Here is a 27,680-nt window from a genome sequence, read left to right as displayed (position 1 = left end):
TTGGGTTTTGATATCAATTTCAATTGCGGAATTGCAGATCTCATTTAATATTGATATTTCATTTTTAATATTAGCAATTCTTTAGTTATAGTTTATTATAGATTGTCCCAAAACAATAGCTAAAAGAGAATTTAATCTATTTAACTCACTTTCTAATTTAGAAATATAATTTAGGCCTGGTTTGGGATCCTTAAAATAATCTAAAAAGTCAAAAAGTTACTAAAAAAAGTTGAAAAGTCATCATTATTCACCAAAAAAATATATAAAAAAATTAATTTTACACAAAATTATTACAAAATAAACTGACGTCCTACAGGCACGAGCTGACTTTTTGGGAAAAATTGCACAGGCGGGTTGCACAAACAACACGATGTTGTTCGGCCCGTGGGGGCCCATCATGGGTCCCGTTTTGATAATCTGAACCGTCAATATGTTCAACTCGTCGAGTACTATATGTTTGAAAAAAATCACGTTGATCAGATATCGCTAACTATATGATCAAATCAATTTTGTATAAAAAAATGGATGGTGTCATAGTTAACGGTTGAAAAAAAATTAATCCGATCAAATAGCTATCGATATCTGATCAATGTGATTTTTTACAAGCATATAGTACTTGACGAGTTCTACACATTAAACGGATCCGATTAGCAAAACGGGACCCGTGGTGGGCCAAACAGCACCGTCCATTCAATGCCCGAAAATAAGGGAATCATCTCTTAGCCTTTACACTGCACGCTGTCCCTTACCTCATCCCACTATACAACCTATTTTATTCCAATTTTTCCTTATACAATAATTTATACAATTTTTTAATACACATTTTTTTGTAAAAAGTCAAAAATTATCCCAAACAATCATATTTTTTTCCTCAACTTTTTAATCCAAAAAGTCAAAAAGTACACTTATTTAGAACACCCCAAATAACCCCTTAAACTATATTTTATTTTAGCTGTTAGTGATATAATTAAACACATATAATTATTAGGGTTGGGCTTCTCTCCAGTTCGTGATCGGATTGGAGGGTACTATTAGGTCCGTAAAGACTCACCACGGGTCTTATTTTGATAATCTGAGTTGTTCAATATGTAGAACTTGTCAAGTACTATATGCCTGTAAAAAATCATGTTAATCGGATATCGATATCTATCTCATCGAATCAGATTTTTATCAACCGTTTATTTTTTCACCGTCTATTTTTTTATACAAAACTGATTGGATCACATAGTTATCGATATTCAATGTGATTTTTTACAAATATATAGTATTCAACAATGTTTATACATTGTACGGTTCAGATTATCAAAACAAGACCCGTAGTAGGCCTTTACGGACCTAATAGTACCCTTCAATCACTGAAGGAAAGCTAGCCCCTAATTATTACATATTAGATTCTATACAATTATAATTTTTCTTAATATCTATATGTTTTTTTTTGTACTTTTTAAACCTTTGACATCAATTTGTAATATATAAAATTAGAAGATGATTGATGTTGATGAGGTGTGTGTGATGTGTATGCTCCAACGGCCTTCCAGGAATTAATCTAAAAATAATTACTAAAATATAAAAACAATAAATAAATAAGTAGCCCGTGAATATGAAGGGTAATAAGGAACAGTTACGTTAAATATTTTATTAAATATTTTATCAAATTTTTATGTACATGTAAACGTAAACAACAATGTTACGTAACTCAAATTTTGTGGCTCAAAAGTGGTTTAAATGGCCAAAACGACGTCGTTTTGAGTACAGAACAACATAAAAATGGCCAAAACGACGTCGTTTTGGCCATTTGAATCACTTTTGAGCCACAAAATTTGAGTTATAAGACATTTTCTAAATATAAATTCGGGTGAGTCTTATTTGTGAATTTGTGTGAATCCCATTATATGCGAAAAGTTTGATATAAAAAGTTTATTTGGGATTGATTGCATTTCTCAATAAGGAACTAGTATAGACTCTAGAGAAAAAGACTCCATTGAGCAGAGTAGAAATGGCGAATTCAGCTATACCCACCATAGATCTCTCTCCATTCTTCATCGATGGCGACGAAGAAGCCAAGACCAAGGCCAAACAAGTGATTGGCAAAGCTTGCTCTGAATACGGTTTCTTCCAAATAGAGAACCATGGTGTTCCTCTTGATCTGATGAGCCGAGCCATGAAACTGTCTAGGACTTTCTTCGAGCTGCCGAGCGAAGAGAAACTGAAGTCGAGTCCTGGGCCTGGCGCGCCACTTCCAGCCGGCTACAGCAAGCAGCCGGACCAGTCGGCTGACAAGAACGAGTATCTGTTGATGTTTCCACCTGGGTCTAGCTTCAATGTCTTCCCCAACAGTCCACCTCAGTTCAAGTATGTGTAGAAATTGACTCTCCTTTTTCTTTTTTCTTTTTTCTTTTTTCTTTTTTTTGTTTTTGTTTTTGTTTTTGTCATTTTACCTGATTGTGATTTGAAGTCGGAGCATATTAACCCCAATCATATATATATTATTTAGAAAAATATTAGGTGATCCAAATTTGTATGATCTGGTACTGTCCCATTTTGACACATTCGAATTATGAATTTTCGAGACACCAAATATTACCGTATTATTAAAACCAACCGGCTAGGTAACTCAAAATTCTTGAGGCTTGGGTGGCTCGAATTGACTTTTCAACTCAACTCTTCCACTTTGCTCAATTGTTGTGAACCCACACATTTCATTTCAAAAAAAATAGAAAAAAAAAAACAGAGAGTTGAGAGAGAGGAGCTTTGTGTGCCACTGCTACTGTTTGATTGGAGTGTTCACCGACTTCTGCTAGGGTTCTGATCAATGAAAACTTCTTGCATAGAGGAAAACACGATTAAACTTACAAGAAGCATCCCCTTCCTTCCATATGTGTGCTTTCGATCTATGAAACTACTTGAGAGATGGAGGTTCAAAAGTGTGTGAATGATTTTCTGATCACACTGCCCGTTTAGTAATCAGCTAGAGAGCACCGGCAGAATAAATGGCTTCAGCTAACCTGTAACAGAAAGAGAAGGCTCCGGCGGTGGTTCTTCCACCCGGGGGCACTCCGACGATCAAATCAGTATATCTCTCAAAGATAATCAAGTGCTAAACTTACTACTCAAAGCATAAATTGCGTACCTTAGACCCACGGGGTGCCTCTCTTTTATAGTTAACTCAATCCTAGTCCCACTAGAAGCCTGACTTTTATGGACTCCAATTCAGTACTTACTTTGGACTCCTCAAAAGATAAAGATAAACTCCTTAAGAGCTTTATCCTCATCTTGACTAAGTCTTCTCTTCATTCTAGGACTCTTGTCCCTTATCCGTTTATCTCGGATTTCAATATCTTCGGAGATAATCTCGGCAATGCCGAGATAACCTCGGCATAATGACCAGGACACGTGGCACCTCGGCTGACACATCGGCGTCACCTTGCTACGTGTTGGTACTTAGAAAATATATCCTTACAACTGCCCCCTAGGTTCTATTACCTCGGTATTTTAAGATGATGGAACCTATATCGGTACTTCCTCCTGTACATCGGCTCAAGAACTCCTCAGCCGAGATCATTCATTTCAGGCCAACATGTTTTCTTCAGAGAACAAGAACTCCAGTGAACTCTTTCACGTGTGTGAGCTGTCACGTATTATTTACTCAACCGTTTCATTCACGCGTCTCCACCTCATTGGACCGTGCCCATGACACGCTTGCAAGCTGTCTTGCGTCTCTGGGCACCGTCTGACGTATGCGTTGTTCCAGGCGCATTTAATGCTCCGTTTTGCCGCCATTTCAAATTTTTGACAAAACTTTTCCCCCTTTCTTCATTTTTCACTTTTGCATTCGATTTCTCTTTGCTTTTTCTCTCTCTAGCTCTTGAATATGCCATTGCTCCAGTCCCAAGTTCTGCAATTGTTTTCATTCGTCTTTCTGGTGAAGTTTTCGTTACTCTGTTACTCCTGTAACCATCGTCTGACTTCGGCGAACCTTATTCCGGCCTTACTTCTTCTGGTAAGCTACTGTTCTTTTTATTTTCAATTCTGTTGATATTCTTCATTACTTGTTGCCATTATTGTTTTAAATCTTGCGAATCACATATCTAAACATATTTATTCAAATGGTTTTGATCTTGCCCATATCTTGAATACATACTGTTCACCACTTTGTTGCTTTCTTGTTACTGTTCTTGACCCTTTATTTCTCGTATTCTTTATGCTCTTGATATCTCATCCCTGTTCTTGATTCTAAAGCACGTCTTTGCCTTTCTGTCTTCCAGATCCGTGTCTTCAACCTTTGCTTTCATAGATCTAGGTTTGGGATTTGTTGTGCAGAACCCATAATTTAGAAAAAAACTGAAACTAATACTTTACCTAGATTTTTGCCGAGGTCTTATTAACCCTCTCAAAACATTTTTTCTCTGAAATCCAACCCCTCTAATTCAGGCTGATATCATGGGTATGTAGAGACATAGGGTAGATACCCCGACCAAACTTGAATACTTTAGGCAAGAGTTCTCTATCCCTGTCGATGTCCATCTGAGGCTGGCTGGAGATAACGACTCCATCATGCCCACAGATGATTCGATGCCCTTTCCCATTGTAACTTTTACTGAGTGCGGACTCCGACTCCCACTCAATATCCTTTTTCGTGAGATTCTTCACTATTATAAGTTGAACCCCATGCAACTGGCAATCAATTCCTACCGAGTGATCAATGGCATCATAGCCTTAGCTAAACAGGAAAATGTTAGGATCACTCTAGCTGATATCCAGTTCTGCTACACCATATGTGCCCTTAATTTGAAAGAAAAAGGCTACATTTATTACCTTAAGCCGAGGTCTACTGAATTCAAAATTGTAGCCAACCTCCCAGACTCCAACAAGGGCGCTAGAGATGACTATTTCATTACCTCGGGAAATTGGGAGTTTGCCCCAGACGAGGACATTCATCTCTACCCTTTTCCTCGATCAGTTTTCGAGGGCAAGGGTAAGAGCCCAGTATTCAGCTTTGCCTGTTTTCTTTCAAAGTCTTAAATACTTTGTTTGTTTCTGACGTCTGTTCTTCTTGCAGCTGTTCGTAAGCCACCGAAAAATTTTCACCAATCCTTTGTTCCCAGCAAGGATTTGAAGAAACTTCTGGACTTGCCAGTCCATAAAAGGAAAGCGCCTGTGCTGCTCAATTTTATTCCAACATATAAGTCAACTTTGCCCGATGTTCCCAAAAGAAAGAAGAAAAGCCTTTCTCCACCCTCTGCTATAACTCCATTGACTGCATCCACATCATGAACAAATCAAGGATCAACATCCGATCTAGCTGATCAGCCATCAACTTCGGCTCCATACCTGGTCCCAATATCTGAACGAAGACGTCGGCGACGACTTGTCCTTATTGCCGAGATGGGTCGCCCAAAACCAGTTGGAAAAGATCTTCTGGCCAACATTCCATCATCTGTTGACGATTAACCAGCACAAACCCAACCTCCACCGAAGCCGAAAAGAATAAAGAAGGCTCAACCAAAGACTAAGATAGCTCAGGTTGAATCTGAAGACACCTTGCCTATCTCAAAGTTGGCTGAGAGTGATAAATCTCAGCCTTCTGCTGGGAAGAGGCGCTCTGAGTCTCAACCACCAGAATTCCAAAAACTAAAAAAGTTGAGGTCTTCTTCTGCAACAACCTCGGGATCAAAAAAACCTGATACCCCCTGGGTCCCCTCAATTACTCTGGAAGACAAGCCTGTTATGGCAAGTGACAGTGCCGAGGATATTAATGTCGGCGTTGCGCTCAGCACTGCTCTACTGTTACCAGGCGATTTGGAGCGAAACATCCAGTACAGTGAGTATGAGAATTACGCCCTAATGCTTCAGCACTCCCTTCAGGTAGATGTCTTTTATTTGGTAATTTTCTTCTTTCTTTCTCTTTATTTCGTACTTTGAATATTCTCTAATACCTCTGTTTTCTTTCAGGCCATCCAGCATGCCCACTCTTTCTCAATGCAATCTTTTGAGAATCGGGATAAGCTTGTCGAGATGAAGAGGGAGTTCTCTTCCATCCAAAAGACCAACAAAGGTCTTCAATTAAAGATGAAAAAATTGGAGGGCCAAGCCGAGGCTGCAATCAAGGCTCAGACCAATGCCGAAGATAAGGCTGAGGCTGCTGAGGCTATCAGGAAAGTGGCTGAGTCTCAGAAGAGAGAAACCGAGGAGAAAATGGTTCAAGTCGAAAATGAGCTTCAGGAGGCACTGGCCACCAAAGAAGCCAAAATACAAGATGCCAACGAGAAGGCGTATGCCCAAGGCATGGCCGACGTCACAAATGCCTACGAACAATAGGTGAAGGAGGCATGCAACAAGGGTTTCACCCTTGGTTGGATGTCCCTTCTAAAGAAACTCAATGTCCCAGAGGACTCACCATTGAGGAAAGCTGATGCCATTCCTCTTCCATTCCCTCCATCTCAACCTCCAAGTCAAGACGTCGGCGAATCTGAGTCTGAGGATGGTGATAAGGAAGAAGATGAGGCTTTGGTAAGAAAATCCAAAGATGTTGATGGGGCCAAGTCCTCTCTTCAAAATGAGCAAGTCCTAGACTTGACTCAGGATGAAGAAGGCGATGAGGTTAACAAAGATGCTGCTGATGAGAAGGAATCAGCCGATGCCATCCTTGCTGATAAGAACCTTGATGACACTCTTGTAGAAATTGACGCCGAGGTCGCGGCAGATAAGGCTGCTGAGATGTCTTCTCAACAATCATCTGATCTTCAAATTCAACCAACTGGTGGAGAGTCTTAGCTTCATGTTTTTCTTTTGCTTAATTGTATTTTGTTTCTTCTTTATCTTTTGGAACAATATAAGCCTTTTTGTATGACCGATGTGCCCTTTTTTTGATGAATGCTAATGCAACTTTTCTTTTCTAAGTGTTTGTACTCTTGTCTTCTCTTCATTGCTTCTGCATGATTCTATACTTAGAATATTCTGCATATCTTTCACACACTTTTTCTTCTTTGTACAATCTTCTCGGGGTGACACACCTCGGATAGACAAACTTCTTGTAAACTTTTAACAAGTGTTGAACATCATACTGGTTTAACTTAACTTGTAAATTGTCCACAAATTTCAACAAGTGTTGAACAATGACTTCGGCTTGACTTCAACTTGTAAATTGTCCACAAATTTCAACAAGTGTTAAGTAATGATTTCGTTTTAACTTCAACTTGTAAATTGCTACAAATTTCAACAAGTGAAGATAAACAATAATCTCGGCTTAACTTCAACTTGTAAATTGCTACAAATTTCAACAAGCGTTAAGCATTATTTCGGTTTAACTTCAACTTGTAAATTGCTGCAAATTTCAACAAGTGAAGATAAACAATAATCTCGGCTTAATTTCAACTTGTAAATTGCTACAAATTTCAACAAGCGTTAAGCATTATTTCGGTTTAACTTTAACTTGTAAATTGCTGTAAATTTCAACAAGTGAAGATAAACAATAATCTCGGCTTAATTTCAACTTGTAAATTGCTACAAATTTCAACAAGTGAAGATAAACAATAATCTCGGCTTAACTTTAACTTGTAAATTGCTACAAATTTCAACAAGCGTTAAGCATTACTTTGGTTTAACTTCAACTTGTAAATTGCTACAAATTTCAACAAGTGAAGATAAACAATAATCTCGGCTTAACTTCAACTTGTAAATTGTTACAAATTTCAACAAGTAAAGATAAACAATTTTGTCTTCTCTCTACCCCCAATGTGAACCTAAGTTCCACTTGGGTTCTTATTATTTAGAAACAACATTATGTATCTTTTATCAATTCACAAGTCTTGCAGAATTCTGCTAAGATTTTATTGATGACGTCGGCAAAAAATAACAAGGAACATCTAATGATAGAAAAATTTCAAATTACAAGTGTTCTAGGGTCTTGGCAATGCTTTCCCCTCATTATCTTCAATCTGGTATGCTCCATTACCCAATACCGAAGTAATTCTATCGGGTCCTTCCCAGTTTGGGCCAAGCTTGCCCTCTCTGGGATCCTTCTTGTTGCCAACAACTTTTCTTAGGACTAGGTTGCCGACCTGAAAATCCCTTGAATTGACCTTCTTATTGTAAGCTCTAGCAAGCTGCTGCTGGTATGCTGCGAGCTGAATTGTAGCTTTCTCTCTTCTTTCTTCTAAGAGATCTAGATCTCGGGCTAGAAGTATGTCATTAGTCCCATTCTCTACTCCCTGGGTTCTGATCCCTAGGATGCCGATCTCCAGTGGGATGACTGCTTTTGTGCTGTAAGCCATGGCAAAGGGGGTTTCCCCTGTTGATCTTCTCGGTGTAGTCCGATATACCTATAGTACATTGGGCAACTCGTCTACCCATTTCCTTTTGCTGCCTGCAGCCTCTTCTTTATCCCATCCGAAATTACTTTGTTGGATGCTTCTGCTTGCCCATTGCTTTGGGGAAAACTTGGTGTTGAAAAGTAATTCTTTATCTTGAATTTCGCACAGAAGTTCTTGATGAGTTTGCTGTCAAACTGCATTCCGTTGTCGGTAACTATTGCTCTTGGAATGCCAAATCTGGTGATTATGTTTCTCCATATGAAATTCTTGACGTTCACATCTCGAATTTTGGCAAGAGGTTCTGCTTCTATCCACTTCGTGAAGTAATCCATTGCTACCAGCAAGTACTTCCTTTGCCCAGTTGCTTGAGGCATTTGCCCAATGAGATCCATGCCCCATTGGGCAAATGGCCATGGACTGGATACAAGGTTCAGGTCAGCAGCTGGCTGGTGTATCAAAGGTGAGAACCTTTGGCATTGTTCACACTTCTTCACATAGGCTTCTGTATCTTTTTGCATGTAGGGCCACCAATACCCCTGGGTAATGGCCCTGTGAGCTAGTGATCTGCCCCCAACGTGGCTTCCACAAATCCCTTCATGAATTTCATATAGAAAATCTTCAACCTACAAAGGGTGTACGCACCTTAAAAGGGATCCAGTGAAGGACCTTCTGTAGAGATGTCCGTCCGCTGTCAGATTGAATCTTGCCGACTTCAATCTGACCTTGTGTGCTTCCTTATGGTCTTCTGGCAGCTTTCCCTCTTTTAGGAATGCAACAATTGCATCCATTCAGCTTGGTCCCAAGTCCACACACATTGCTTCTTGTTCTGTGATCGGTGGTTCTATGCTCGGGCCTGACAAATAGTCAATCATTATTGTCCTTGTTTTTCCAGTTTGTATTGAACTTGCCAAGTTGGCCAATGCGTCGACGTGGCTGTTATCATCTCGGCTAACTTGAAGAAGTCGGCAGTTGCGAAACAAGGCTGCCAGCTTGATAACTTCCTTTGCGTATGCCGACATTCTCTCATCTTGGGTTGCAAACTCTCCTGTTGTCTGATTCACTATAAATTGTGAATCACAAAAAATTATTACCTCATCTGCTTCTGCTTCTGCTGCCACTGCCAGCTTTAGTCCTGCAATCAATGCTTCATAGTCCTGCAATCAATGCTTCATATTCTGCCTCATTGTTCGAGGCCTTGAACCCTAATCAAATAGACTGTTCCAATATCTCCCCATCAGGAGATATTAACACTACTCCTACCCCTGCTCCTTGCCGGTTTGAGCTCCCATCGCCAAATAGGCGAAAGGAGTCGCCGATGTAAATGCTGTAGAGTCCGAGTTTTTCCTTTCCTTGTTCTTTTGCCTTTGGCTGGGCTTCTTCTTGTTTGCTTGGACATCGTTTATCTTGGCTCAACGGAGCCCGATGTTCGATGGATTCTGGCGTGAATTCGGCCACGAAGTCGGCCAAAACTTGGCCCTTAATTGCTGTTCTCAGCCTGAACTCCAGGTCGTACTGGCCCAAGGCCACTGCCCATCTTGCTATTTTTCCAGTTAAGCCTCCTTGTTGTAACAAGGACTGCAGTGGGTGCTCTGTTAGCACTATAATCTTGTGCGTTTGAAAGTAATGGTTCAGCTTCTTTGAAGCCATTACTAAGGCCAGCATTAATTTCTCTAGTGGTAGGTTCCTTGTTTCTGCATCGGCCAAGGTTTTGCTTACATAATAAAAAGTCTTTTGCTCCTCTTTTTTCTCTCAGATTAGCACTGTACTTACTGCGTGTTCTGAAACTGCCAAATACAAAAGCAGTTCTTCCCCAGGTTCAGGTGTTGAAAGGACTGGAGTCGTGGTCAGATATTTCTTTAGGTCGGCCAAGGCGGCCTCACATTCCTCAGTCCATAGGAAGTCCGTGGCCTTCTTTACCAGGTTGAAGAAAGATTTACATTTGTCTGAGCTTCGGCTTATGAACCTGTTTAGGGCCGCGACCCTTCCAGTAAACATCTGAACCTGTTTTGCCGACGTCGGGCTTTTCAGCTCTATGATGGCCTTGATTTGATCTGGGCTGACCTCAATGCCCTTTCTTGTTACCAGGTACCCCAAAAACTTACCTGATCCAACTCCAAACGTACACTTTGATGCGTTGAGTCGGAGCCGGTATGTTTTGAGTATATCAAAGACCTCTTTTAGGTCGGCAAGATGACCCATAGGTTCCTTGGTCTTCACGACCATGTCATCGATGTAGACCTTTACTGTTTGGCCAATCAGGTGTTTGAATATCTTGGTTACCAACCTTTGGTAAGTTGCTCCTGCGTTTTTCAACCCAAAAGGCATTACCTTGTAACAATACAGCCCTTTCGGGATGATAAACGCTGTCTTCTCCTCATCTGGGGGGTACATGGCTATCTGGTGGTATCCCCTGTAAGCATCCAGGAAGCTCATCCTTCCATGTCCAGATGTGGCATCTACCAACTGGTCAATTTTGGGTAGAAGAAAGCTGTCTTTGGGACAAGCTTTGTTCAGGCTTGTAAAATCTACGCAGACTCTCCATTTACCATTCTTTTTCTTTACTACCACAGTGTTTGATAGCCATGTCGGATAATTGACTTCTCTGATGGCCCTGGCCTCCAGAAGTCTGTTTATTTTCTCTTCCACTACTTCGACGTGTATCAACGTCGGTCTTCTGGCTCGTTGTATTACTGGTTTGGCTGTCCTGTCAACGTTCAATTTGTGGCATGTGACGTCGGGGTCAATGCCAGGCATTTCATAAGGCGTCTAAGCGAACACCTCTATGTTTTCTCTCAGAAAAGTTTCCAGTTCTCTTTCTTCTTCTTCGGCTAAGCCCGAGCTGACTAGAAAGAAGCGTTCTTCATCATCCTCCTGGATAAGGATTTTCTTCAGTGCTTATTCACTCTTCGTGGCTGGCTCCTTGCCGATATCCTCTAGGACCTTCATGTCCTCGTCTTCAATCTCTGCCTTCTCTAGTTCTCGAATGTTGCAGGTGGATTTCATTGCTGCCATGGAGCAATTTTTTATCTGCAGTTGATCTCCTCTGACTTCTTTAATCCCATGCTCTGTTGGGAACCGTAGTAGTTGATGCAACGTTGAGGGAACTGCCCCCATTGCATGCAACCATGGCCTTTCCAAGATAATGTTGTATGGTGAGGGCGTGTCAATCACCATGAATTCTGTCTTTATCTTCTTAGTGCCGGCTTGTACTTCCAAGCTTGTTGCGCCCAGTGGCCACGTTAGCGTTCCATTGAAGCCGACCATCGGACCATTGGATTGCTCCAAGTCATCAAGATGAAGGCCCAACTCCTTGTAACATCTAACATACATGATGTCGCAAGAGCTGCCTTGATCAATCGGGATGCGTTTCACTTGGCACTCCCCAACCTGGAGGGATGCTACCAAGGCATCATTATGTGGATGCTGGACCATCTCTAGGTCGGCTTCAGTAAAGGCTATCGTTGGTCCCTGGCATTCTTCAGGCCGAGGTCTTTTATGTCCGACCCGGTTCACGTGCTGTAGGTGTTTTACCTTCTAGATCTCCCCTCGTATGTCGTTTTCGTTCACCTTTGAGTGAATTACATTAACCACCCGTGGTCCTCCTACCTGTGGTTGCTGTGCTAGGGGAGGCGGAGCTGCTGGTGCTTGAGGTAATCTTGCATGTTCTTCCCTTGTCCTGGCCTCATCGACGAGGTCCCTCAGATGGCCTTGCCTCACCAAGTCTTCTAAGTGTGCTTTTAGGGCTCTGCAACCCTGAATTGGGTGCCCTTCTTCATTGTGGTAAGCACAACGCCTACCGACGTTTCTTCCCATAAATTCCCCTGGTGTTCTTGTCGGTGCTCTGAAATAGGGTTGGTTTTGTATTTGATCCAGGACTTTGTGAACCGGGATTCGGAACACAGTCGTCACTGCCTGTTTAGCCCTCAATTCCATTTCTTGTTTGATCGATCCATTGTTACCTCAGCTTCGCTTCGGCGAGCCATTTCTTTTCTCCTGCTTTGCCTCTTTGTTTCCCGACGTATCCTCCTCAACTCCGGCGTACTTCTCGATTCTCGCCATGAGTTCTTCCATGCTTTTTGGCAATTTCTTTGCCAAAGACTTCCGTAGTGGGCAGTCATCTTTCAGGCTGTACTTGAAAGACACGACCGCCACCTCTTGGTTGCATTCGGGTATTCGATTGAACACCTCGTAGTACCTTTTTGCATAGGCCCTAAGGCCTTCATCCTTGGTGATTTTTAAAGCCATCAGTGCGTCGACCCTCAAGGGCTGTAGTTTGTTCATCACAAACCTGGCCACAAACATCTCGGCCAGGCCTTCCCAAGTCTTTACGCTTCCCTTCGATAGTTTATGAAACCAATTTGATACAATCTCCCCAAAGAATAAGAGGAATACTTTACAGAGCAACGGCTCGTTCCCACTATATAATGCCATTGAATTCAGGTATAGTCCAACGTGAAAGTTAGGATCTGACTTACCGTCATATATTTGTAATCTCGACATACTGAATCTCTTTGGTGCTTCAAATTTGTCCAGTTCCACCGAGAATGGTGTCCCCGGCTTAACCGAGGAAGTTACCCCGGCTTCAGCATTCTGTTGCTTCCTCTTCAAGTAATCTCTCAAGTCTTCTTTACTCCTCTCTGGAGCTCGGCTATCTTTGGACTTCAATCTTTTCGGCACACTACTTTCGGCCTCGTGGTGGGCCCGTTTTGATCTTTCTCCATGGGTTGTGTCAAAGCAGAGCGCCTACCCTTGAACATGCCAATGTTCTTTGGGCTCTGGGTCCTTCGTGTGATACGTCCTTCGGGACTCCTCTCGTCTCAGCTCCTCTCGTCCGACTTCCCTGGAAGGTCAATGAGAGTGTCTTCCGCTCCTGGTGTGCTGAGGGGCTTTGGGGATTGTTTTCCTTCCTCCCTTCTGAGTATTAGTTGTTGGAATCGGCGTGTCATGCAGCGGGTACGGTGGTTGCATGACATTGTTTTGCATCATGAAGTTGATGACTGACTGTAGGTCTGCCAACTTGTTTGCCAATTCTTTTACTTCTTCATCCCTCCGTAGGCACCTATCCCTCCACACCTGGAGGTTATCTTCGTTATAGTACTTGCTTTGGTCTGTCTTCTTCGAAGTGTCGCCCTCCTGGCCGACGTCTTTCTCTCCGTGGCCCTGGTCACGAGTTTCTGCATTGTGGTTGTCTCCTTCGATATCAAGGTCGCTAGGTCTGCCACTCCCAGCAAGAGTGTCGTCCCCAATCTTTTCCTTCTGTCCGTTACTGGCCATCTATTCTTTTAATTTCCCACAGACGGCGCCAAATTGTGTGAGTGATTTTCTGATCACACTGCCCGTTTAGTAATCAGCTAAAGAGCACCGGCAGAATAGATGGCTTCAGCTAACCTGTAACAGAAAGAGAAGGCTCCGGCGGTGGTTCTTCCACTCGGGCGTACTCCGACGATCAAATCAGTATATCTCTCAAAGATAATCAAGTGCTAAACTTACTACTCAAAGCATAAATTGCGTACCTTAGACCCACGGAGGTGCCTCTCTTTTATAATTAACTCAATCCTAGTCCCACTAGAAGTCTGACTTCTATGGACTCAAATTCAGTACTTACTTTGGACTCCTCAAGAGATAAAGATAAACTCCCTAAGAGCTTTATCCTTATCTTGACTAAGTCTCCTCTTCATTCTAGGACTCTTGTCCCTTATCCGTTTATCTCGGATTCCGATATCTTCGGAGATAACCTCGGCAACGCCGAGATAACCTCGACATAATGACCAGGACACGTGGCACCTCGGCTAACACATCGGCGTCACCTTGCCACGTGTTGGTAATTAGAAAATATATCCCCACAAAAAGCATTGAACACACATAAGTTCACAAACACCATAATCCACAACCCACAAAACCCAATTATCCAATCAGATGAATCATCATCACCATTCACCAGAAATGCCAAAAAAAAAACTTATATTATTTGTATATATAAATTAGGAATGACAACATATAAGGATTCAAACAGATCAATTACATATCAGACAATCATTACGTACCAATCTAGTTTAACCTAAATATCAAGCCTTCAACAAACAAAAAAATAAAAATTAACACTAAGCTCTAACCATTTACCCAATAGCCTTTACCTATACTATACATAGATAAATTAAACAACCCAAACAGAACACATCATTTATTGAAGATGTTAATATATTAATGTATGTATAAACTATTAATGTATGTATAATATATTGACATACAGCAAGCTAAAAATAGATAGGATTCCTTTTCCTTTTCCTGCTTTCAGTCGCCCGTCGCCTTTCGGCCTCCTTTTCATTATTATATTGAATTGTATTATAATGATGTTTGTAACACAGCTCCTATATAATGGAGCCTCTATTTGGTTTCGGAATATATTAAATCACTGAGCTTACTCTTTCAATATCACTCCCTCAACTTATTTTACATGGTATCAGAGCTTCAAATATATAGCTCATTAACCAGAAACATTCACATTTTCTGGTAACTCTCTATGTTTTATCACTGATCAGATCTCTTTTTTTTTTGTTCTCAAAAAAAAAAAAAAAAATCACGCTACCTACCAACGTGTTCGGAATCCTCTCACGATTCCAACGCCACCAACGGCATCCTCAAATCCTCCTTAACGCGCCCTCACACGCCCAATTTCTCGCCGGCGCGTCACCCTTCCGCCTTCAACGTCGCACGCGCTACACGCGTCCATAAGCCACTCCCCGTGCGCCCTACTCACTCGCGCCGCTCTCGCCATATGCACAAGCCACGCCCTCTTGCTGCTCTAGCCGTTCTTGCCACACACGCAAGCCATGCTGCTCTCACGTGCAAGCCGCTTGCACAACACCTTCGCCTTCGGCTTGCCTTTGGCTCTAGCCGGTTCAACTCAAACCGGCTCAGAAACTTCCCAAGGCCGGTTCAACCCTATTTTTGGACTTTTCTGGGCGGTTCAGACCGGTTCCCGCCTAATTTTGCCCTTTTGCATTCACCGGTACCCTCGGTTTTTTCAGATTCTACCTCGATTGTGCTGTTTTTCCCTCATGGATCGCCCAGACTCCTCTAACCACCCTATTTCCATTGTTCTTGACAGGACTAATTATGTCTTATGGGCACAAGCCATGTCTGGCTTCCTCAAAGGAAAGAAACTTTGGCGCATCATCACTGGGGATGTGTGCAAACCCATCCAAGAGACCACGGAATCTGCTGCCACAGAATCTGCTACCAAATATGTCGACCGACTGGAAGATTGGGATAGTAAAAACTATCAGATAATCACTTGGCTTCGCAATGCTTCTATTACATCTATCAGCCTGTAGTTTGGTCGGTTCCAACTTGACTTTGTTTCCTCTCCAGCCAAGGCCATCTGGGATTTTTTACAAGAACGCTATTAGACTACTGGCCTTGCTCACCAATATTAGCTTCTGAGTCATCTTCACCGTATGCGCCAAGATATAACTCAGACCATTAATGATTTCCTCTCCCATATGTATTCTGTTTGGGATCAGCTCGCTCTTTCTAAACCTCAATGGCCTCATACTGAGGATGCTGCCTTGTTTACTACTTACCGTGACCAACAGCACTTGGTTCAGTTTTTTATGGCTTTCACTCCCCATTTTGAGCCCGTACGCGCATCTCTCATTCATCGCACTCCTTTACCTACTCTTGAGCAAGCAATTTATGAACTACTGTCAGAGAAAACCAGGGTTGGTACTCTCCATTCGCACCCTGTGGACTCTGTTCTTGCTACTCCCTAGATTCGGAGTTCTCCTTCACCACCTTCACCACGGAGGTCAACTGCCTACAACTACTGTCAAAACCGCAGTCTTTTGTCGACTCATCTTCTGGTTAATTGTCCAGTTCGCCTTTGTCGGTTTTGCAACAAGACTGGCCCTAGTCATCTCTAGCAAGATTGCTTCCGCAATCCCACCGGTGCCTCTCGCAATGGTCCTTCCACTGGGAATTTTTCACGCGGCAACTCTCACTGTTCTGGGACTCAGTTTAAACCAACGCCTGTTCAACGCACTGTTGTTGCTGCCTCAAAGGATTTACTTTCCTATGTCCCTATAGACCCTTCCACTCCAGTCTTCTGTCAAACAGATGTCGAAGCCATGTTTCAACATTTTCTCTCCACTTCCGGTACTCCTCCATCTACTGTTTTGTCTATCAACACAGGTAACACTTCCTGGTACTTTGACTCCGCTTGTTGTAATCACATGACCTTTGACCCTATTATTTTTACTACTCTCTCTTCTAATCCTCATGTTCTTTCCATCCATACTACTGATGGGTCTCTTCTATCTGTAAGTCATGTTGGTTCTGTTTCCACCTCTCACTTATCTTTATCTCATGTATATCTTATGTCTGCTCTTACTTTAAATCTTATCTCTATTAGTCAATTATGTGAGCATGGTCTAACTGTTACCTTTTTCCACACTGGTTGTTTGGTGCAGGACCCTCGGACAGGGCGGACTCTTGGGATAAGCCGTAAGCATGGCCGTCTCTATGAACTCATCCATCTCCATGTTCCGGATTCTTCTCAGATCACAGCTCCTACCACTGCTCCTCTTGTATCTCCTTTTCAGCTTTGGCACTGCCGTTTAGGCCATCTTTCTGTTGGTCGGTTAAAGTCTTTAATTTCTAGTGGTCATTTAGGTCCTGTAAGTTCTGATACTTTAGATTGTTTATCCTGTCAACTTGCCAAACAACCTGCTTTATCATTTAATAAAAGTGACTTTGTTTCTCTTGCACCATTTGATCTCATCCATTCTGATATTCTCTCCCACTTCTACTATGGGAGGCGCACGCTATTTTGTTGTTTTTATAGATGATTTTTCCCGTTTTACATGGTTGTTTCTTATGAAAAATAGCTCTGAGCTCAAACAACTTTATTACAATTTTGTTGCAATGGTTAAAACCCAATTTTCTAAAACTATTAAGCTTTTTCGCTCCGACAATACCATGAAATATAAAGATTTTGACTTTCTTTCCTTCCTTTAGAGTCATGGTACTCAACCTCATCGTTCCTGTCCAGGTACGTCTCAACAAAATGGACGTGCTGAAGGGAAATATCGGCATATTCTCGACACTACTCGAGCTCTTCTTCTCTCTTTCACTTGTCCGAAAAATTTTTGGAGAGAAGCAGCTCTCACTGCTGCTTACACTATCAATTGTATCCTTACACCTGTCATTCATAATCACACTCCCTATGAGCGTTTGCATGGCACCTGTCCCCCTTACACCAACCTTAGGGTCTTTGGATCTGCCTGTTTTATTTTTCTCCAACCTCATGAACATACCAAACTTGAACCCCGTTCCCGCCTTTGTTGCTTCTTTGGATATGGTATTGAACATAAGGGTATCGTTGTTGGGATCCTCTCTCCCAGCGCCTCTGTATCTCTCGTCATGTGGTCTTTGGGGAATACAAAATGTTTTCCTCTCTCTCTCTTCCGCTTATCTGTTCCCTCACCATCTCTGTGTTTTACTAACCCTTCCACAGATCTGTTTTCTGATGAGCTTACTCCACCGCCCCTGCCAGCCTCTCTCGAGACCGCCTTGCCTACTGGTCTTTCTCACGCACCTGCTCGCTCTAATGGTCCTGCTCTTGCTCCCTCGGGCTTCTCACCTCCTGTTGAGTCTCTTCCTCTGGCTCCTCCACCTCCTGCTCGACCACACCGGGTAATCCAACCTTCTGCTCGTCTTCGTGACTTTATTTTTGGTTCTACTACTTTTTCTACTTATGAACCTACATCCTATCGTGAGGTTCGCTCTAATCCTCTTTAGCAACACGCTATGACTGATGAATTGCAGGCTTTGGACAAAACTCACACTTGGGACATTGTTGATCTTTCTTCTAGCAAGACTGCCATTGGCTGCAAATGGGTATACAAAATCAAAACTTGTTCTAATGGATCTATTGAGTGCTACAAAGCCCGCCTTGTTGTCAAAGGCTTCAACCAAGAATATGGTATTGACTATGAGAAGACCTTTGCCCATGTTGCTCGTTTCACCTCTGTTCGCAGCCTGATTGCGGTTACTACCACCCGACAATGGGATCTTTATCAAATGGACATGAAAAATGCTTTCCTTAATGGTATTCTTCTTGAGGAGGTCTACATGCAACCTCCCCCTGGATCTACTTATCCACCTCATAAAGTCTACAAACTTCAGCGTGCTTTATATGGTCTCAAACAAGCTCTGCATGCTTGGTTTTCCAAGTTTAGCTCTACTATTCATGACTGTGGTTTCACCTCCAGTTCTTATGATACTGCTCTTTTTATCCGAAAAACTGCTCAAGGGACCACCTTGCTTCTCATTTATGTGGATGACATGATTATCACCGGTGATGATATCGATGGTATTCTTCGCCTTAAACAGTTTCTTAGCCATAATTTCGAGATGAAAGACCTTGGTCCTCTCAGCTATTTCTTGGGTCTTGAAATCTTTCATGATTCCACGGGTTCTTTTCTCTCTCAGGCTAAGTATACCTCTGATCTTCTCACCCACGCTGGTCTTACGGATTGCAAGACTGCCTCCACTCCCCTGAAGCCTCAGAGTCGTCTTACACCTCTTGATGGCACTCTTCTCTCTGATGCTACCCTATATCGTCAGCTGGTTGGCAGCCTTGTCTATCTCACTGTTACTCGTCCTGGTATTGCCTATGCCGGTCATATTGTCAGCCAGTTTATGTCAGCTCCTCGTATCCCTCATTATGCTGCATTAGTTCGTGTCCTTCGCTATCTCAAAAGTACCTTGTTTTATGGTCTTCATTATTCCGCCCGCTCCTCTCTCCAGCTTCGTGCTTTCTCCGATGTTGATTGGGTTGGGGATCCTACTGATCGCCGTTCTACTACCGGGTTCTGCTTTTTCTTGGGTGATTCTCTTATTTCTTGGCGCAGCAAGAAACAATCTCTTACTGCTCGTTCCAGTACCGAGACCGAATACCGTGCTCTTGCTGATACTACTCAGGAGCTTCTCTGGCTTCTTGCTGACATGGGTGTTTCCCCCTCTGGCGCTACTGCCCTCTTTTGTGACAATCAAATGCTCTTCAAATTGCTCACAATGATGTTTTTCATGATCGCACCAAGCACATTGAGATTGACTGCCATTTTATTCATCAACACGTCACTCGTGATACTGTCCATCTTCATCCAATCTCTTTTGCTGATCAACCTGCTGATATCTTTACCAAAGCTCATTCTCTTGGCCGCTTCATTGACCTTGTCTCCAAACTCCAGTTGGTTGATGTTTGTCCTCCTTGAGTTTGAGGGGGGCTGTCAATATGTTATTATATTAATGTATGTATAAACTATTATGTATGTATAATATATTGACATACAGCTAGCTAAAGATAGATAGAATTCCTTTTCCTTTTCCTGTTTTCGATCGCCCGTCTCCTTTCGGCCTCCTTTTCATTATTATATTGAATTGTATCATAATGATGTTTGTAACACAGCTCCTATATAATGGAGCCTCTATTTGGTTTCTGAATATATTGAATCACAGAGCTTACTCTTTTAATATCACTCCCTCAACTTATTTTACAGAAAAGTTCACAACTTGGCACAAAGCACCTAATTGAGGAGAAAAGTTAAGAGCTTGGTTTTTCCAATTTCCGATTTCCCACTGAAAAAATAAGGGAAAGATGACCAATTGGAGTAGCCAAACAAAACAAACTCATCACAAACATCACAAACCCATCATCATCATCACTATGATTTGATCAAATTCACAGCAAGTCAAGCCCCAAAAGTCGCCATAGATCAATCGTAGCATTTCTATTGTTGGTACCCAAAACACTTTTCTTAGTGAAGAAAGCAAGTAGAGGTAGAGAACTCGGCGATGGAGACGAAATACAAGAAACCCAGCATAGAAATGAGGACTCTCCAACGCCGGTAGGTGAGGAGTTGTTGTGTACTGTATTTTGTCGTCCGTCGTTCGCCATTGCAAGTCGTCATTCGTCATCGTTCGTTCTCCTTCGTGATCAGAGAGTGATCAGAGGGAGGTTTAACAGAGATGAGAGGGATGAGAGAGGTCTGGCATGAGACGGATCTGGGGGATGAGAGGGATAAGGGAACAGAGGTGAGAGTGAGGAGAGCATTTGAATGTGCTTTTTTGTTTTGAGAATAGAGATAGAGAGGAGAGGAGCAAGAGGAGAGAGAAAAATAATACTTTTCGGGCCACTCAAACCTAAGCATTTCAAGCTACAGGGCAATTTTCTATTAAAAGTAGTTTTTTTCAGTACTTAGGTGGCACATTCTAAAGACTTATTTTTTAAAAAAAAGTCACATCAACATGTCTTTTCCATTTATATATATATAAAATTCTCTACAGACTCAATTTCAATTATAATTCTAATTATATTTGAACATAAAAGAATAAAATGATTTGTCTTCAAATACAAGGGGTAAGATGAATTTTGCCATTTTTTCCCCCTCATGTAACATGCCTGGTGTTTGATGAAATTCCAAAACAAGCATAGACGCAAAAACAGGCTGTCCAGACTATCTTATTGTAACATGCCAATTATTCCCCCAACATTCACGTTGTATGTTGTTGATTGTTTTTGTTTTTTTTTTGTTTGTTTGTTTTTTTCTGTTTGTTTGTTGTGGGTGTAAAAATGAATTGAGATGCAAGCCCAAAAAAAAAAAAAAAAAAAAACGTTTTTGGCAAAAAAAAAAAAAAAACTGTGTTGTAACTCGCAGTTCCAATTCAAACCGGAACATTTTTCTTTTTTTTGAACAAAACATGAACCAAAACTTGAGGCTATTTCTTATATGAACAAAAAAACCAATGTAGGATTGAGGATCGAACTAAAACTTGTTAATTTTGTAATATAATGTTGTAATTTATGAATAACTCGGGTATTATTGCCCAACAAAACTTTTTTTTAAAAAACTCAAACTGTTATTACTCTGGTTCCAACTTAAACCAAAACTCTTTTTTTTTTTTTTTTTTTTTTTTTGAGAAGAAGAATACTCAATCCAAAACTTGGAGCGTAAATTTTCTAGCTGCACCCTGAATGTGGAAACCTATTTTTCTATATGTTCAGCTTAATATATGTTGCAATACAAAACATAAAAGAATAAGTTTACAAATATAGAAATCAGTCACAAATTAGGCACTAATATTGTTTTTAGTTGGGAGATTTAAGAAGGAATTTGAAAAAAAAAAAAAAATGAAAAAGGTGTGTGAAACTATGTGAAATGTATGTATATTTTATTCACATTTCACCTTCCTTTTTCATTTCCTTTTTTAAATATTTTCTTAAATTTTCCAACCAAACACAACATAAACATATATGCACAGATAAGATTTTTAAAAAGTAGAGCCCACAACGAACTCTATAAAATCTTGTCTGTTAATGTATATTCTCTGTCCGGTTTTGTGAGAAGTGAATACACAAAAAAACATATACAACCCACTATGCTTTTGATATATATGTTGCCAGGGAAGTACTGGAAGAGATGTTCTCCTACTTCACCAAGACAGGCAAGATTGTGGAGAGCATATTGAATGAGTGCTTAGGTCTCCCTCCCAACTTCCTTCAAGAATACAATCATGACAGAAGCTGGGACTTCATGGCGGCCATGCACTACTTTCCAGCGACTGAGACTGAAAACAATGGAATATCTGAACACGAAGATGGGAATTGCATCACGTTTGTTATCCAGGATGAGGTTGGAGGCCTGGAAGTTCGAAAGGATGGGGAATGGATTCCGATCCCTCCTACTCAAGGCACAATGGTTGTCAATGTGAGTGATGTTATTCAGGTAAATTCCAAAGCTCTTTCTGAAACAGTCAGTTTGTAGTATCAATTGCATTTCCATGTAATTGGCTCTGTTTCGTTGTGTTTTTGTTTTTATTTTTATTTTTATTTTTTTGGGTTTCAAAAATAAAACGACAAAAAGTTTGAAAAATCCATCCTAATAACTTTTAGGATTCTTTAAAAATGATTCTAACTTGCCTACAATTGACGGATTGGTATGGTCCATTATAGATCCTAATTCGATAATTTCTTTTGTCCAATTATTAGATGTATGTATCTAGATTATTTATGAAAAAATTAAATTGATTGGATAATTATAATTACGTATTTTATCATACTAGTATAATGAAATCATGTAGATACAATTAGTGGATCGATATAATTTTGTTATAAAATCAAAGCGAACATGTATTAGGCCCACATACTTGGATTGGACCTTCTAATCCAAATCTCCAATTGGACACAAGTTGAACCCCTAAAATTGGGTTGTTTTTAGAAAATTTGCTAAAAAGACAAGTTGGACAAAAACAGAAAACAAAAACACAACTGAGCAAATTTATTCAAATGGTTTATTGTTTCATATCGTTTGGACCTTTTGGAAATGTTGAAGGTGCTGAGCAACAAGAAGTTCAAGAGTGCTACTCATAGAGTGGTGAGAAGAAAAGGAATAGGCCGTTACTCATATGCCTTTTTCTATAACTTGGAGGGAGACAAGTGGGTTGAGCCATTGCCACACTTCACCAAAGAAATTGGAGAGCCACCAAAATACAGAGGATTTATATACAATGAGTACTTGCAATTGAGGATGAAAAACAAGTCTCACCCACCATCCAACCCTGAAGATGTCATCCACATTACCCACTATTCAATCCCTAGCTAATGGAAAGAGAGTCTCTAAGTGCACAGAAGAGTTTTCACAGAATGAAACACTGATACACTGATGTGAGATAAAAAGTGAGTTTGTGGATTCCATTTATATGGGTCTTGCAACTGTTGCATTCTGTGAAATTTTTTTGTGTATAGTTGACCAGTGAAAAGCTCAAACATTTGCATGGTTCATTAGACCTGTACAACGATTTGTAATTTTCTCGCCTTTTGTATTTGAGTAGTTGTTTAATGTCCTGTTTGTTATTGTCATACATAACATTCACAACATCTATTGATGTGAGTCACGTAAAAATGTGCGTGAAACCTAGACTAAAATAGATGGTGTGAATGCAATATGGTGCGTCAAATTTATGTTGGTATAAAAAATGAAGATTCATGTTTGTATGTCGTATCTAGTTCTATATATTCTACTTTGTGGCATGTTTTATTCTCATGTAAATGAGCAGGATTGTGATAAAAGACAAGAAAAAAATAGAAGAATACCTCGTTTGGCAACCGAATTTTTCAGTCAAAAAATTAAAAAGTTACTAAATTAACCAAAAAACCAACAATCCATACCAAAAAGTCAAAGATTCTCTTTTGCACATCTTTTTGTGAAAAGTCAAAAAATCATCACAAACATACTAGTTTTTTTTAGCTCATATTTTAGCCAAATAACCAAAAAGTTACTAAATTAGTCTGTTCCCAAACGAGGCTAAAAAAGGAGTGACAAAAGACGACGGAAAAGAGAATATAATGAGAAAGGAATGGAGAGAGAGTGTGTGTGAAGAGATGATAGACATAAAGAAAAACGTTTAGACAAAGACAAAATACGTCACCAACAAAGAAAATACAGTAACCACTACAGTTTTAAGATAATTACATCTTATTATTTTAATTTATGTAACACTTGGCCTTTTTTCATTAATTATATGAATGAAAAAATGATATTGTCATCTCTTTTATATGAAAATATATACTTTTTCATTGTTTATTTTTGTTTTTTTCACAACATTTGCATTAGTTTCGATCTATTTAACTTTATCAAAAAAAATTTAGTATAATTAATTATGTCAAAACTATTTTATTGTATTTTTCTAAATCTAAGGGAATGTCAATGCAATTTAAGTAAGAAAAAAAATAATGATTGTCAAATCTCTCTACCCAACTTCATAATAATATAGCCTTGGTTAGAGAGATTGGGCCAAGGTTTTTGCGAGAAAAAGTACCGAGAAAATTGGGCCAAAATCCTAGGCCCCAAGACTAAAAGAATGGGCCTGTGCCGGGGTTTTTTAAATGGGCTTGGTCCGACTCAAAAACTTTTTGCGAGAGCCTGTCAGCCTTAGCCCAACATATTTTGGGCAGGGCGGGCCCGTTTTACATCCTTTACAGTTGGGCCTCATAAGGTGTGACATGAGCTGATTCAATTTGAGGCCTACATGTTCATTGGGCTGATAATTGTTGGCACTTGCACAAGAAATATATTGAATTCCTGTAAAAATAACGTTGCCTTTGTATTTATCGATTTAAAATGTATGAATTTGACATTAATCATTTTAGAAAAAAAAATAAGAAGAATAATTTAAATTTAAATACGATAGTTTATCCAAATATTTTAAGATTATATAAGAGAATTTCATCATGATAAATTTGAAATACCTATACAAAAGTAATTACTTGAAATCATGCGATGAATTCTCTTTTTAGTTATAAAGATGCTATTAAAATACATTTTTTCTAGTTTCTCTATCCACCTATGATAGTTAACTCTTCAATATTTTAATAAAATTTTGATTTAAAATACATCCAACCCTATTTGGAAAGATGATTTTGAGCTAAAATAGCCAATAAATATAAAATAGGCTAAAATAGTTAGTAAGACAAAATATTACATTCAAACCATAATCATTTCATTTTTTTCTCACAACCATCAAATCAACTTAAAAAAAACAAAAACTAAGCACTAGTTTGGCATAATGGGTTGGGGTGGGTTGGGGCCAAAATAGTCATAAAAAGATAAAATAGATTTTTTTAGTCCCATGATAAAAAATGTCACATTTAAATCATAATCATTTTATTTTTTTCTCTCAAAAAAATTTAAAAGCCAAAAAACCTATCTCAAACGAGACTTTTTAGCCCCAGACTAAAATAATCAAAAAATAAACCCAAATCACAAACGAAGCCTAACTTCTCAAACACAACTTTTTTAATCAGTCTAAAATAATAAAAAAATAAAAAATTAACTAAAATAGTTAACTTCCCAAACAAGCTCTAAGCCTCTTAAGTCTTGGTGTCACCGTTAACTAATAAGTTAGTGACTCTCTATTAGAATTTATGAAATGTAAAGAAAATGCAGGTTATTCATCTGCTTGGCCATTAATTTTACATTTCTAATAATATTAGTCTTTTTTCGCAAATTAGTAAATCAGGCAAGATTTTCTGTGGTGAACAAGACACAATGGGTCAATCTTCTTTCACATTTAACTAGTAAGTTAGTGACTCTCTATTAGAATTTATGAAATGTGAAGAAAATGCAGGTTAATCGTCTGCCTCAGCCTGGCTATTGATTTTACATTTCTAGTCTAATATCAAATATTAATCTTTTCTCACAAATTAGTAAATTAGGCAAGATTTTGTTGTGGCGAATAAGAAACAATGGGTAAATCTTCTTTCTCATTATAAATGTGAAATATTAGACAAATAAAAATCTGTAAGAGAATGCTGGTTCATCTACTTGCCTAGTTAAGCATGAGCTATAAATCATAGATCTTTGAGCTTCAATTGTAAAATAATATTAAATATTCAAAATTTTATTTGAAACATTAATATGGTACAAATTTATTGTATACATGAACTTATAATACATCAATTAAATAGTCTATATTTATCGAAAATGACACATCTCCATATATACTCTATTTCACAGATCCTATCCCAAACTCACGATGATAATTCAAACCATTCATATCGTAAATCTAACAATAAAAATAAGTTATGCAAATAATCAATTTTATCTGATATTAGTAAATACATAAGTAAATTATATTTTAGTTTTTTAAAAAATAAACGACAATAGTATTAAACTATTTATTTTATAAAATAAAATATAATTTATTTATTTATTTATTTATTTATTTATCGATATCTGATAAAATTAATTTTTTATATAAATAATTTTTATTATAAAATTACTATACTGATTATAAATTCAAAATTAGAGAAATCAATAAATCGATGTAATTTGGATTTGGTCCAAAATCCTAACCATCCAGCCCAACAAAGGTGGAGAGCAAGGGGAAATGGGGAAATGGAAAATGATTACATGAAAGAAATGGGACCCAACTTCTTCCTTATCATCTTTGCCTTTGTAATAATATAAGTCTTTCAAAATTTATTTTGACTTGGGAATTGGGTCCCACATTGGCCCACCAATGTCTCTATGAATTGAATGATAAAGCAAGACCACCTCACGTGGATCTCTGATCCAAAGGGACCTGTCCTAACCCACCATAAAAATGACCTTTCATTTCGAGTTGGAAATTCTATTACGTGTACCTTTTTGGGTTTTTAAAAATATTTGAGAGCACCAATCAGTGATGATATTAATAATGTAATAATGAGTTTCATTTATTGTTACACTATTGTTGTGTTTTTTTTTTTTAATTTTTTGCTTTATTAGTGGTGATTTAGTGGTATTAATCACTAAGGTTTAGTTTTTGATAGCCGGGGTGTTGCAACCAGTTTATGTGTGTTGTGACTAATTTTGAGATTTACAGAAAAACACTTATTTCTTTTGAATTGGATAAATATCGGATAAAGTTTGTGGACGTGATTTGAAAAAATTATTTTGCTTGGTTAGAATTTTTTAAAATATTTTTTAGAAAATTTTACTGTATTATTTTTCATATTTTTTTGTTTTTACTGAATTTTTTTAATATTTTAAGTAATTTTTTTTAATTTTTCGACATACCTAACATAAATATATTTAAAAAGTAAAAAATTTGTGAAAAAATCTTTTAAAAATCCACTAAATATCAAAAATATAAATAAATAAAAAAACAAAAATTTAGTATATTTTTATGTATTTATTAATTTGTAAAAATATTTTTTCACAGATTTTTTACTTTTTAGATATATCTAAGTAAGATGCATTTAAAAAAGTTAAAAAATTGTTTAAAATGTTAAAAATATTCACTAAAAACAAAAAAAAATACGAAAATTAAAAAATTTAATTTTTAAAAAAATTAATTTAAAAAGCTAAAACCAAACACACTAAATAGTATTTAGTGGGAGTTGAATTTAATATTTAATACACTCTAGCAGCTTTCAAATTGCCCTTTACTAGGCCAATCCCTGAGGATTGCTATTATGTGTACCTTATACCCCTTTACGATTTTTGTGGTATTTATTTTAATTTATTTTATTTTAATATTAGTTATAATTTATTGTGATATTATGACATTATTTTAGTTATGATCAAAGAATTCTTTGGTTATAACTTATATGATATTTGGCTACAATATTTTTTATTTTTTTATTTTTTTTGAGTTATGACTTTTATAAGATTAATTATGACATTTAGCATTATCTTTTGAGTAACGATTAAATAAAAAAAAATTATATAAGCCCACTTTTAGATACACTTTTAAGACTTAATGATATATAAATAAAATGATTAATTGATGATTATAGAAGATATGAGAAATAGTGTTATCTTA

The 27,680-nt window shown here is 38.8% G+C and overlaps 1 protein-coding gene across 1 annotated transcript; it reads left to right on the top strand.

Moving 5' to 3' along the window:
* The first annotated feature begins 1,901 nt into the window (after positions 1 to 1,901).
* LOC145789600 (flavonol synthase/flavanone 3-hydroxylase-like) lies at positions 1,902 to 23,367 on the top strand. The gene is made up of 3 exons (XM_082866591.1): positions 1,902 to 2,352; positions 21,778 to 22,099; positions 22,706 to 23,367. The coding sequence occupies exons 1-3, from the start codon at positions 1,997 to 1,999 to the stop codon at positions 22,973 to 22,975; spliced, it is 948 nt and encodes a 315-aa protein (XP_082722717.1). The 5' UTR covers positions 1,902 to 1,996; the 3' UTR covers positions 22,976 to 23,367.
* Positions 23,368 to 27,680: the final 4,313 nt, after the last annotated feature.

This window comes from Camellia sinensis, chromosome 4 (assembly GCF_055761805.1).
Source record: "Camellia sinensis isolate YWXY chromosome 4, ASM5576180v1, whole genome shotgun sequence".
NCBI classification, from domain to species: Eukaryota; Viridiplantae; Streptophyta; class Magnoliopsida; order Ericales; family Theaceae; genus Camellia; species Camellia sinensis.
This window is presented reverse-complemented; position numbering and strand designations above follow the sequence as displayed.

Bases quoted from the DNA above. Each gene is read 5' to 3' on its own strand.
- LOC145789600 (XM_082866591.1), top strand. From the start codon at position 1,997: ATGGCGAATTCAGCTATACCCACCATAGATCTCTCTCCATTCTTCATC. The intron at 2,353-21,777 runs GTATGTGTAGAA...ATATGTTGCCAG, and splicing joins AACAGTCCACCTCAGTTCAA to GGAAGTACTGGAAGAGATGT. The intron at 22,100-22,705 runs GTAAATTCCAAA...GAAATGTTGAAG, and splicing joins ATGTGAGTGATGTTATTCAG to GTGCTGAGCAACAAGAAGTT.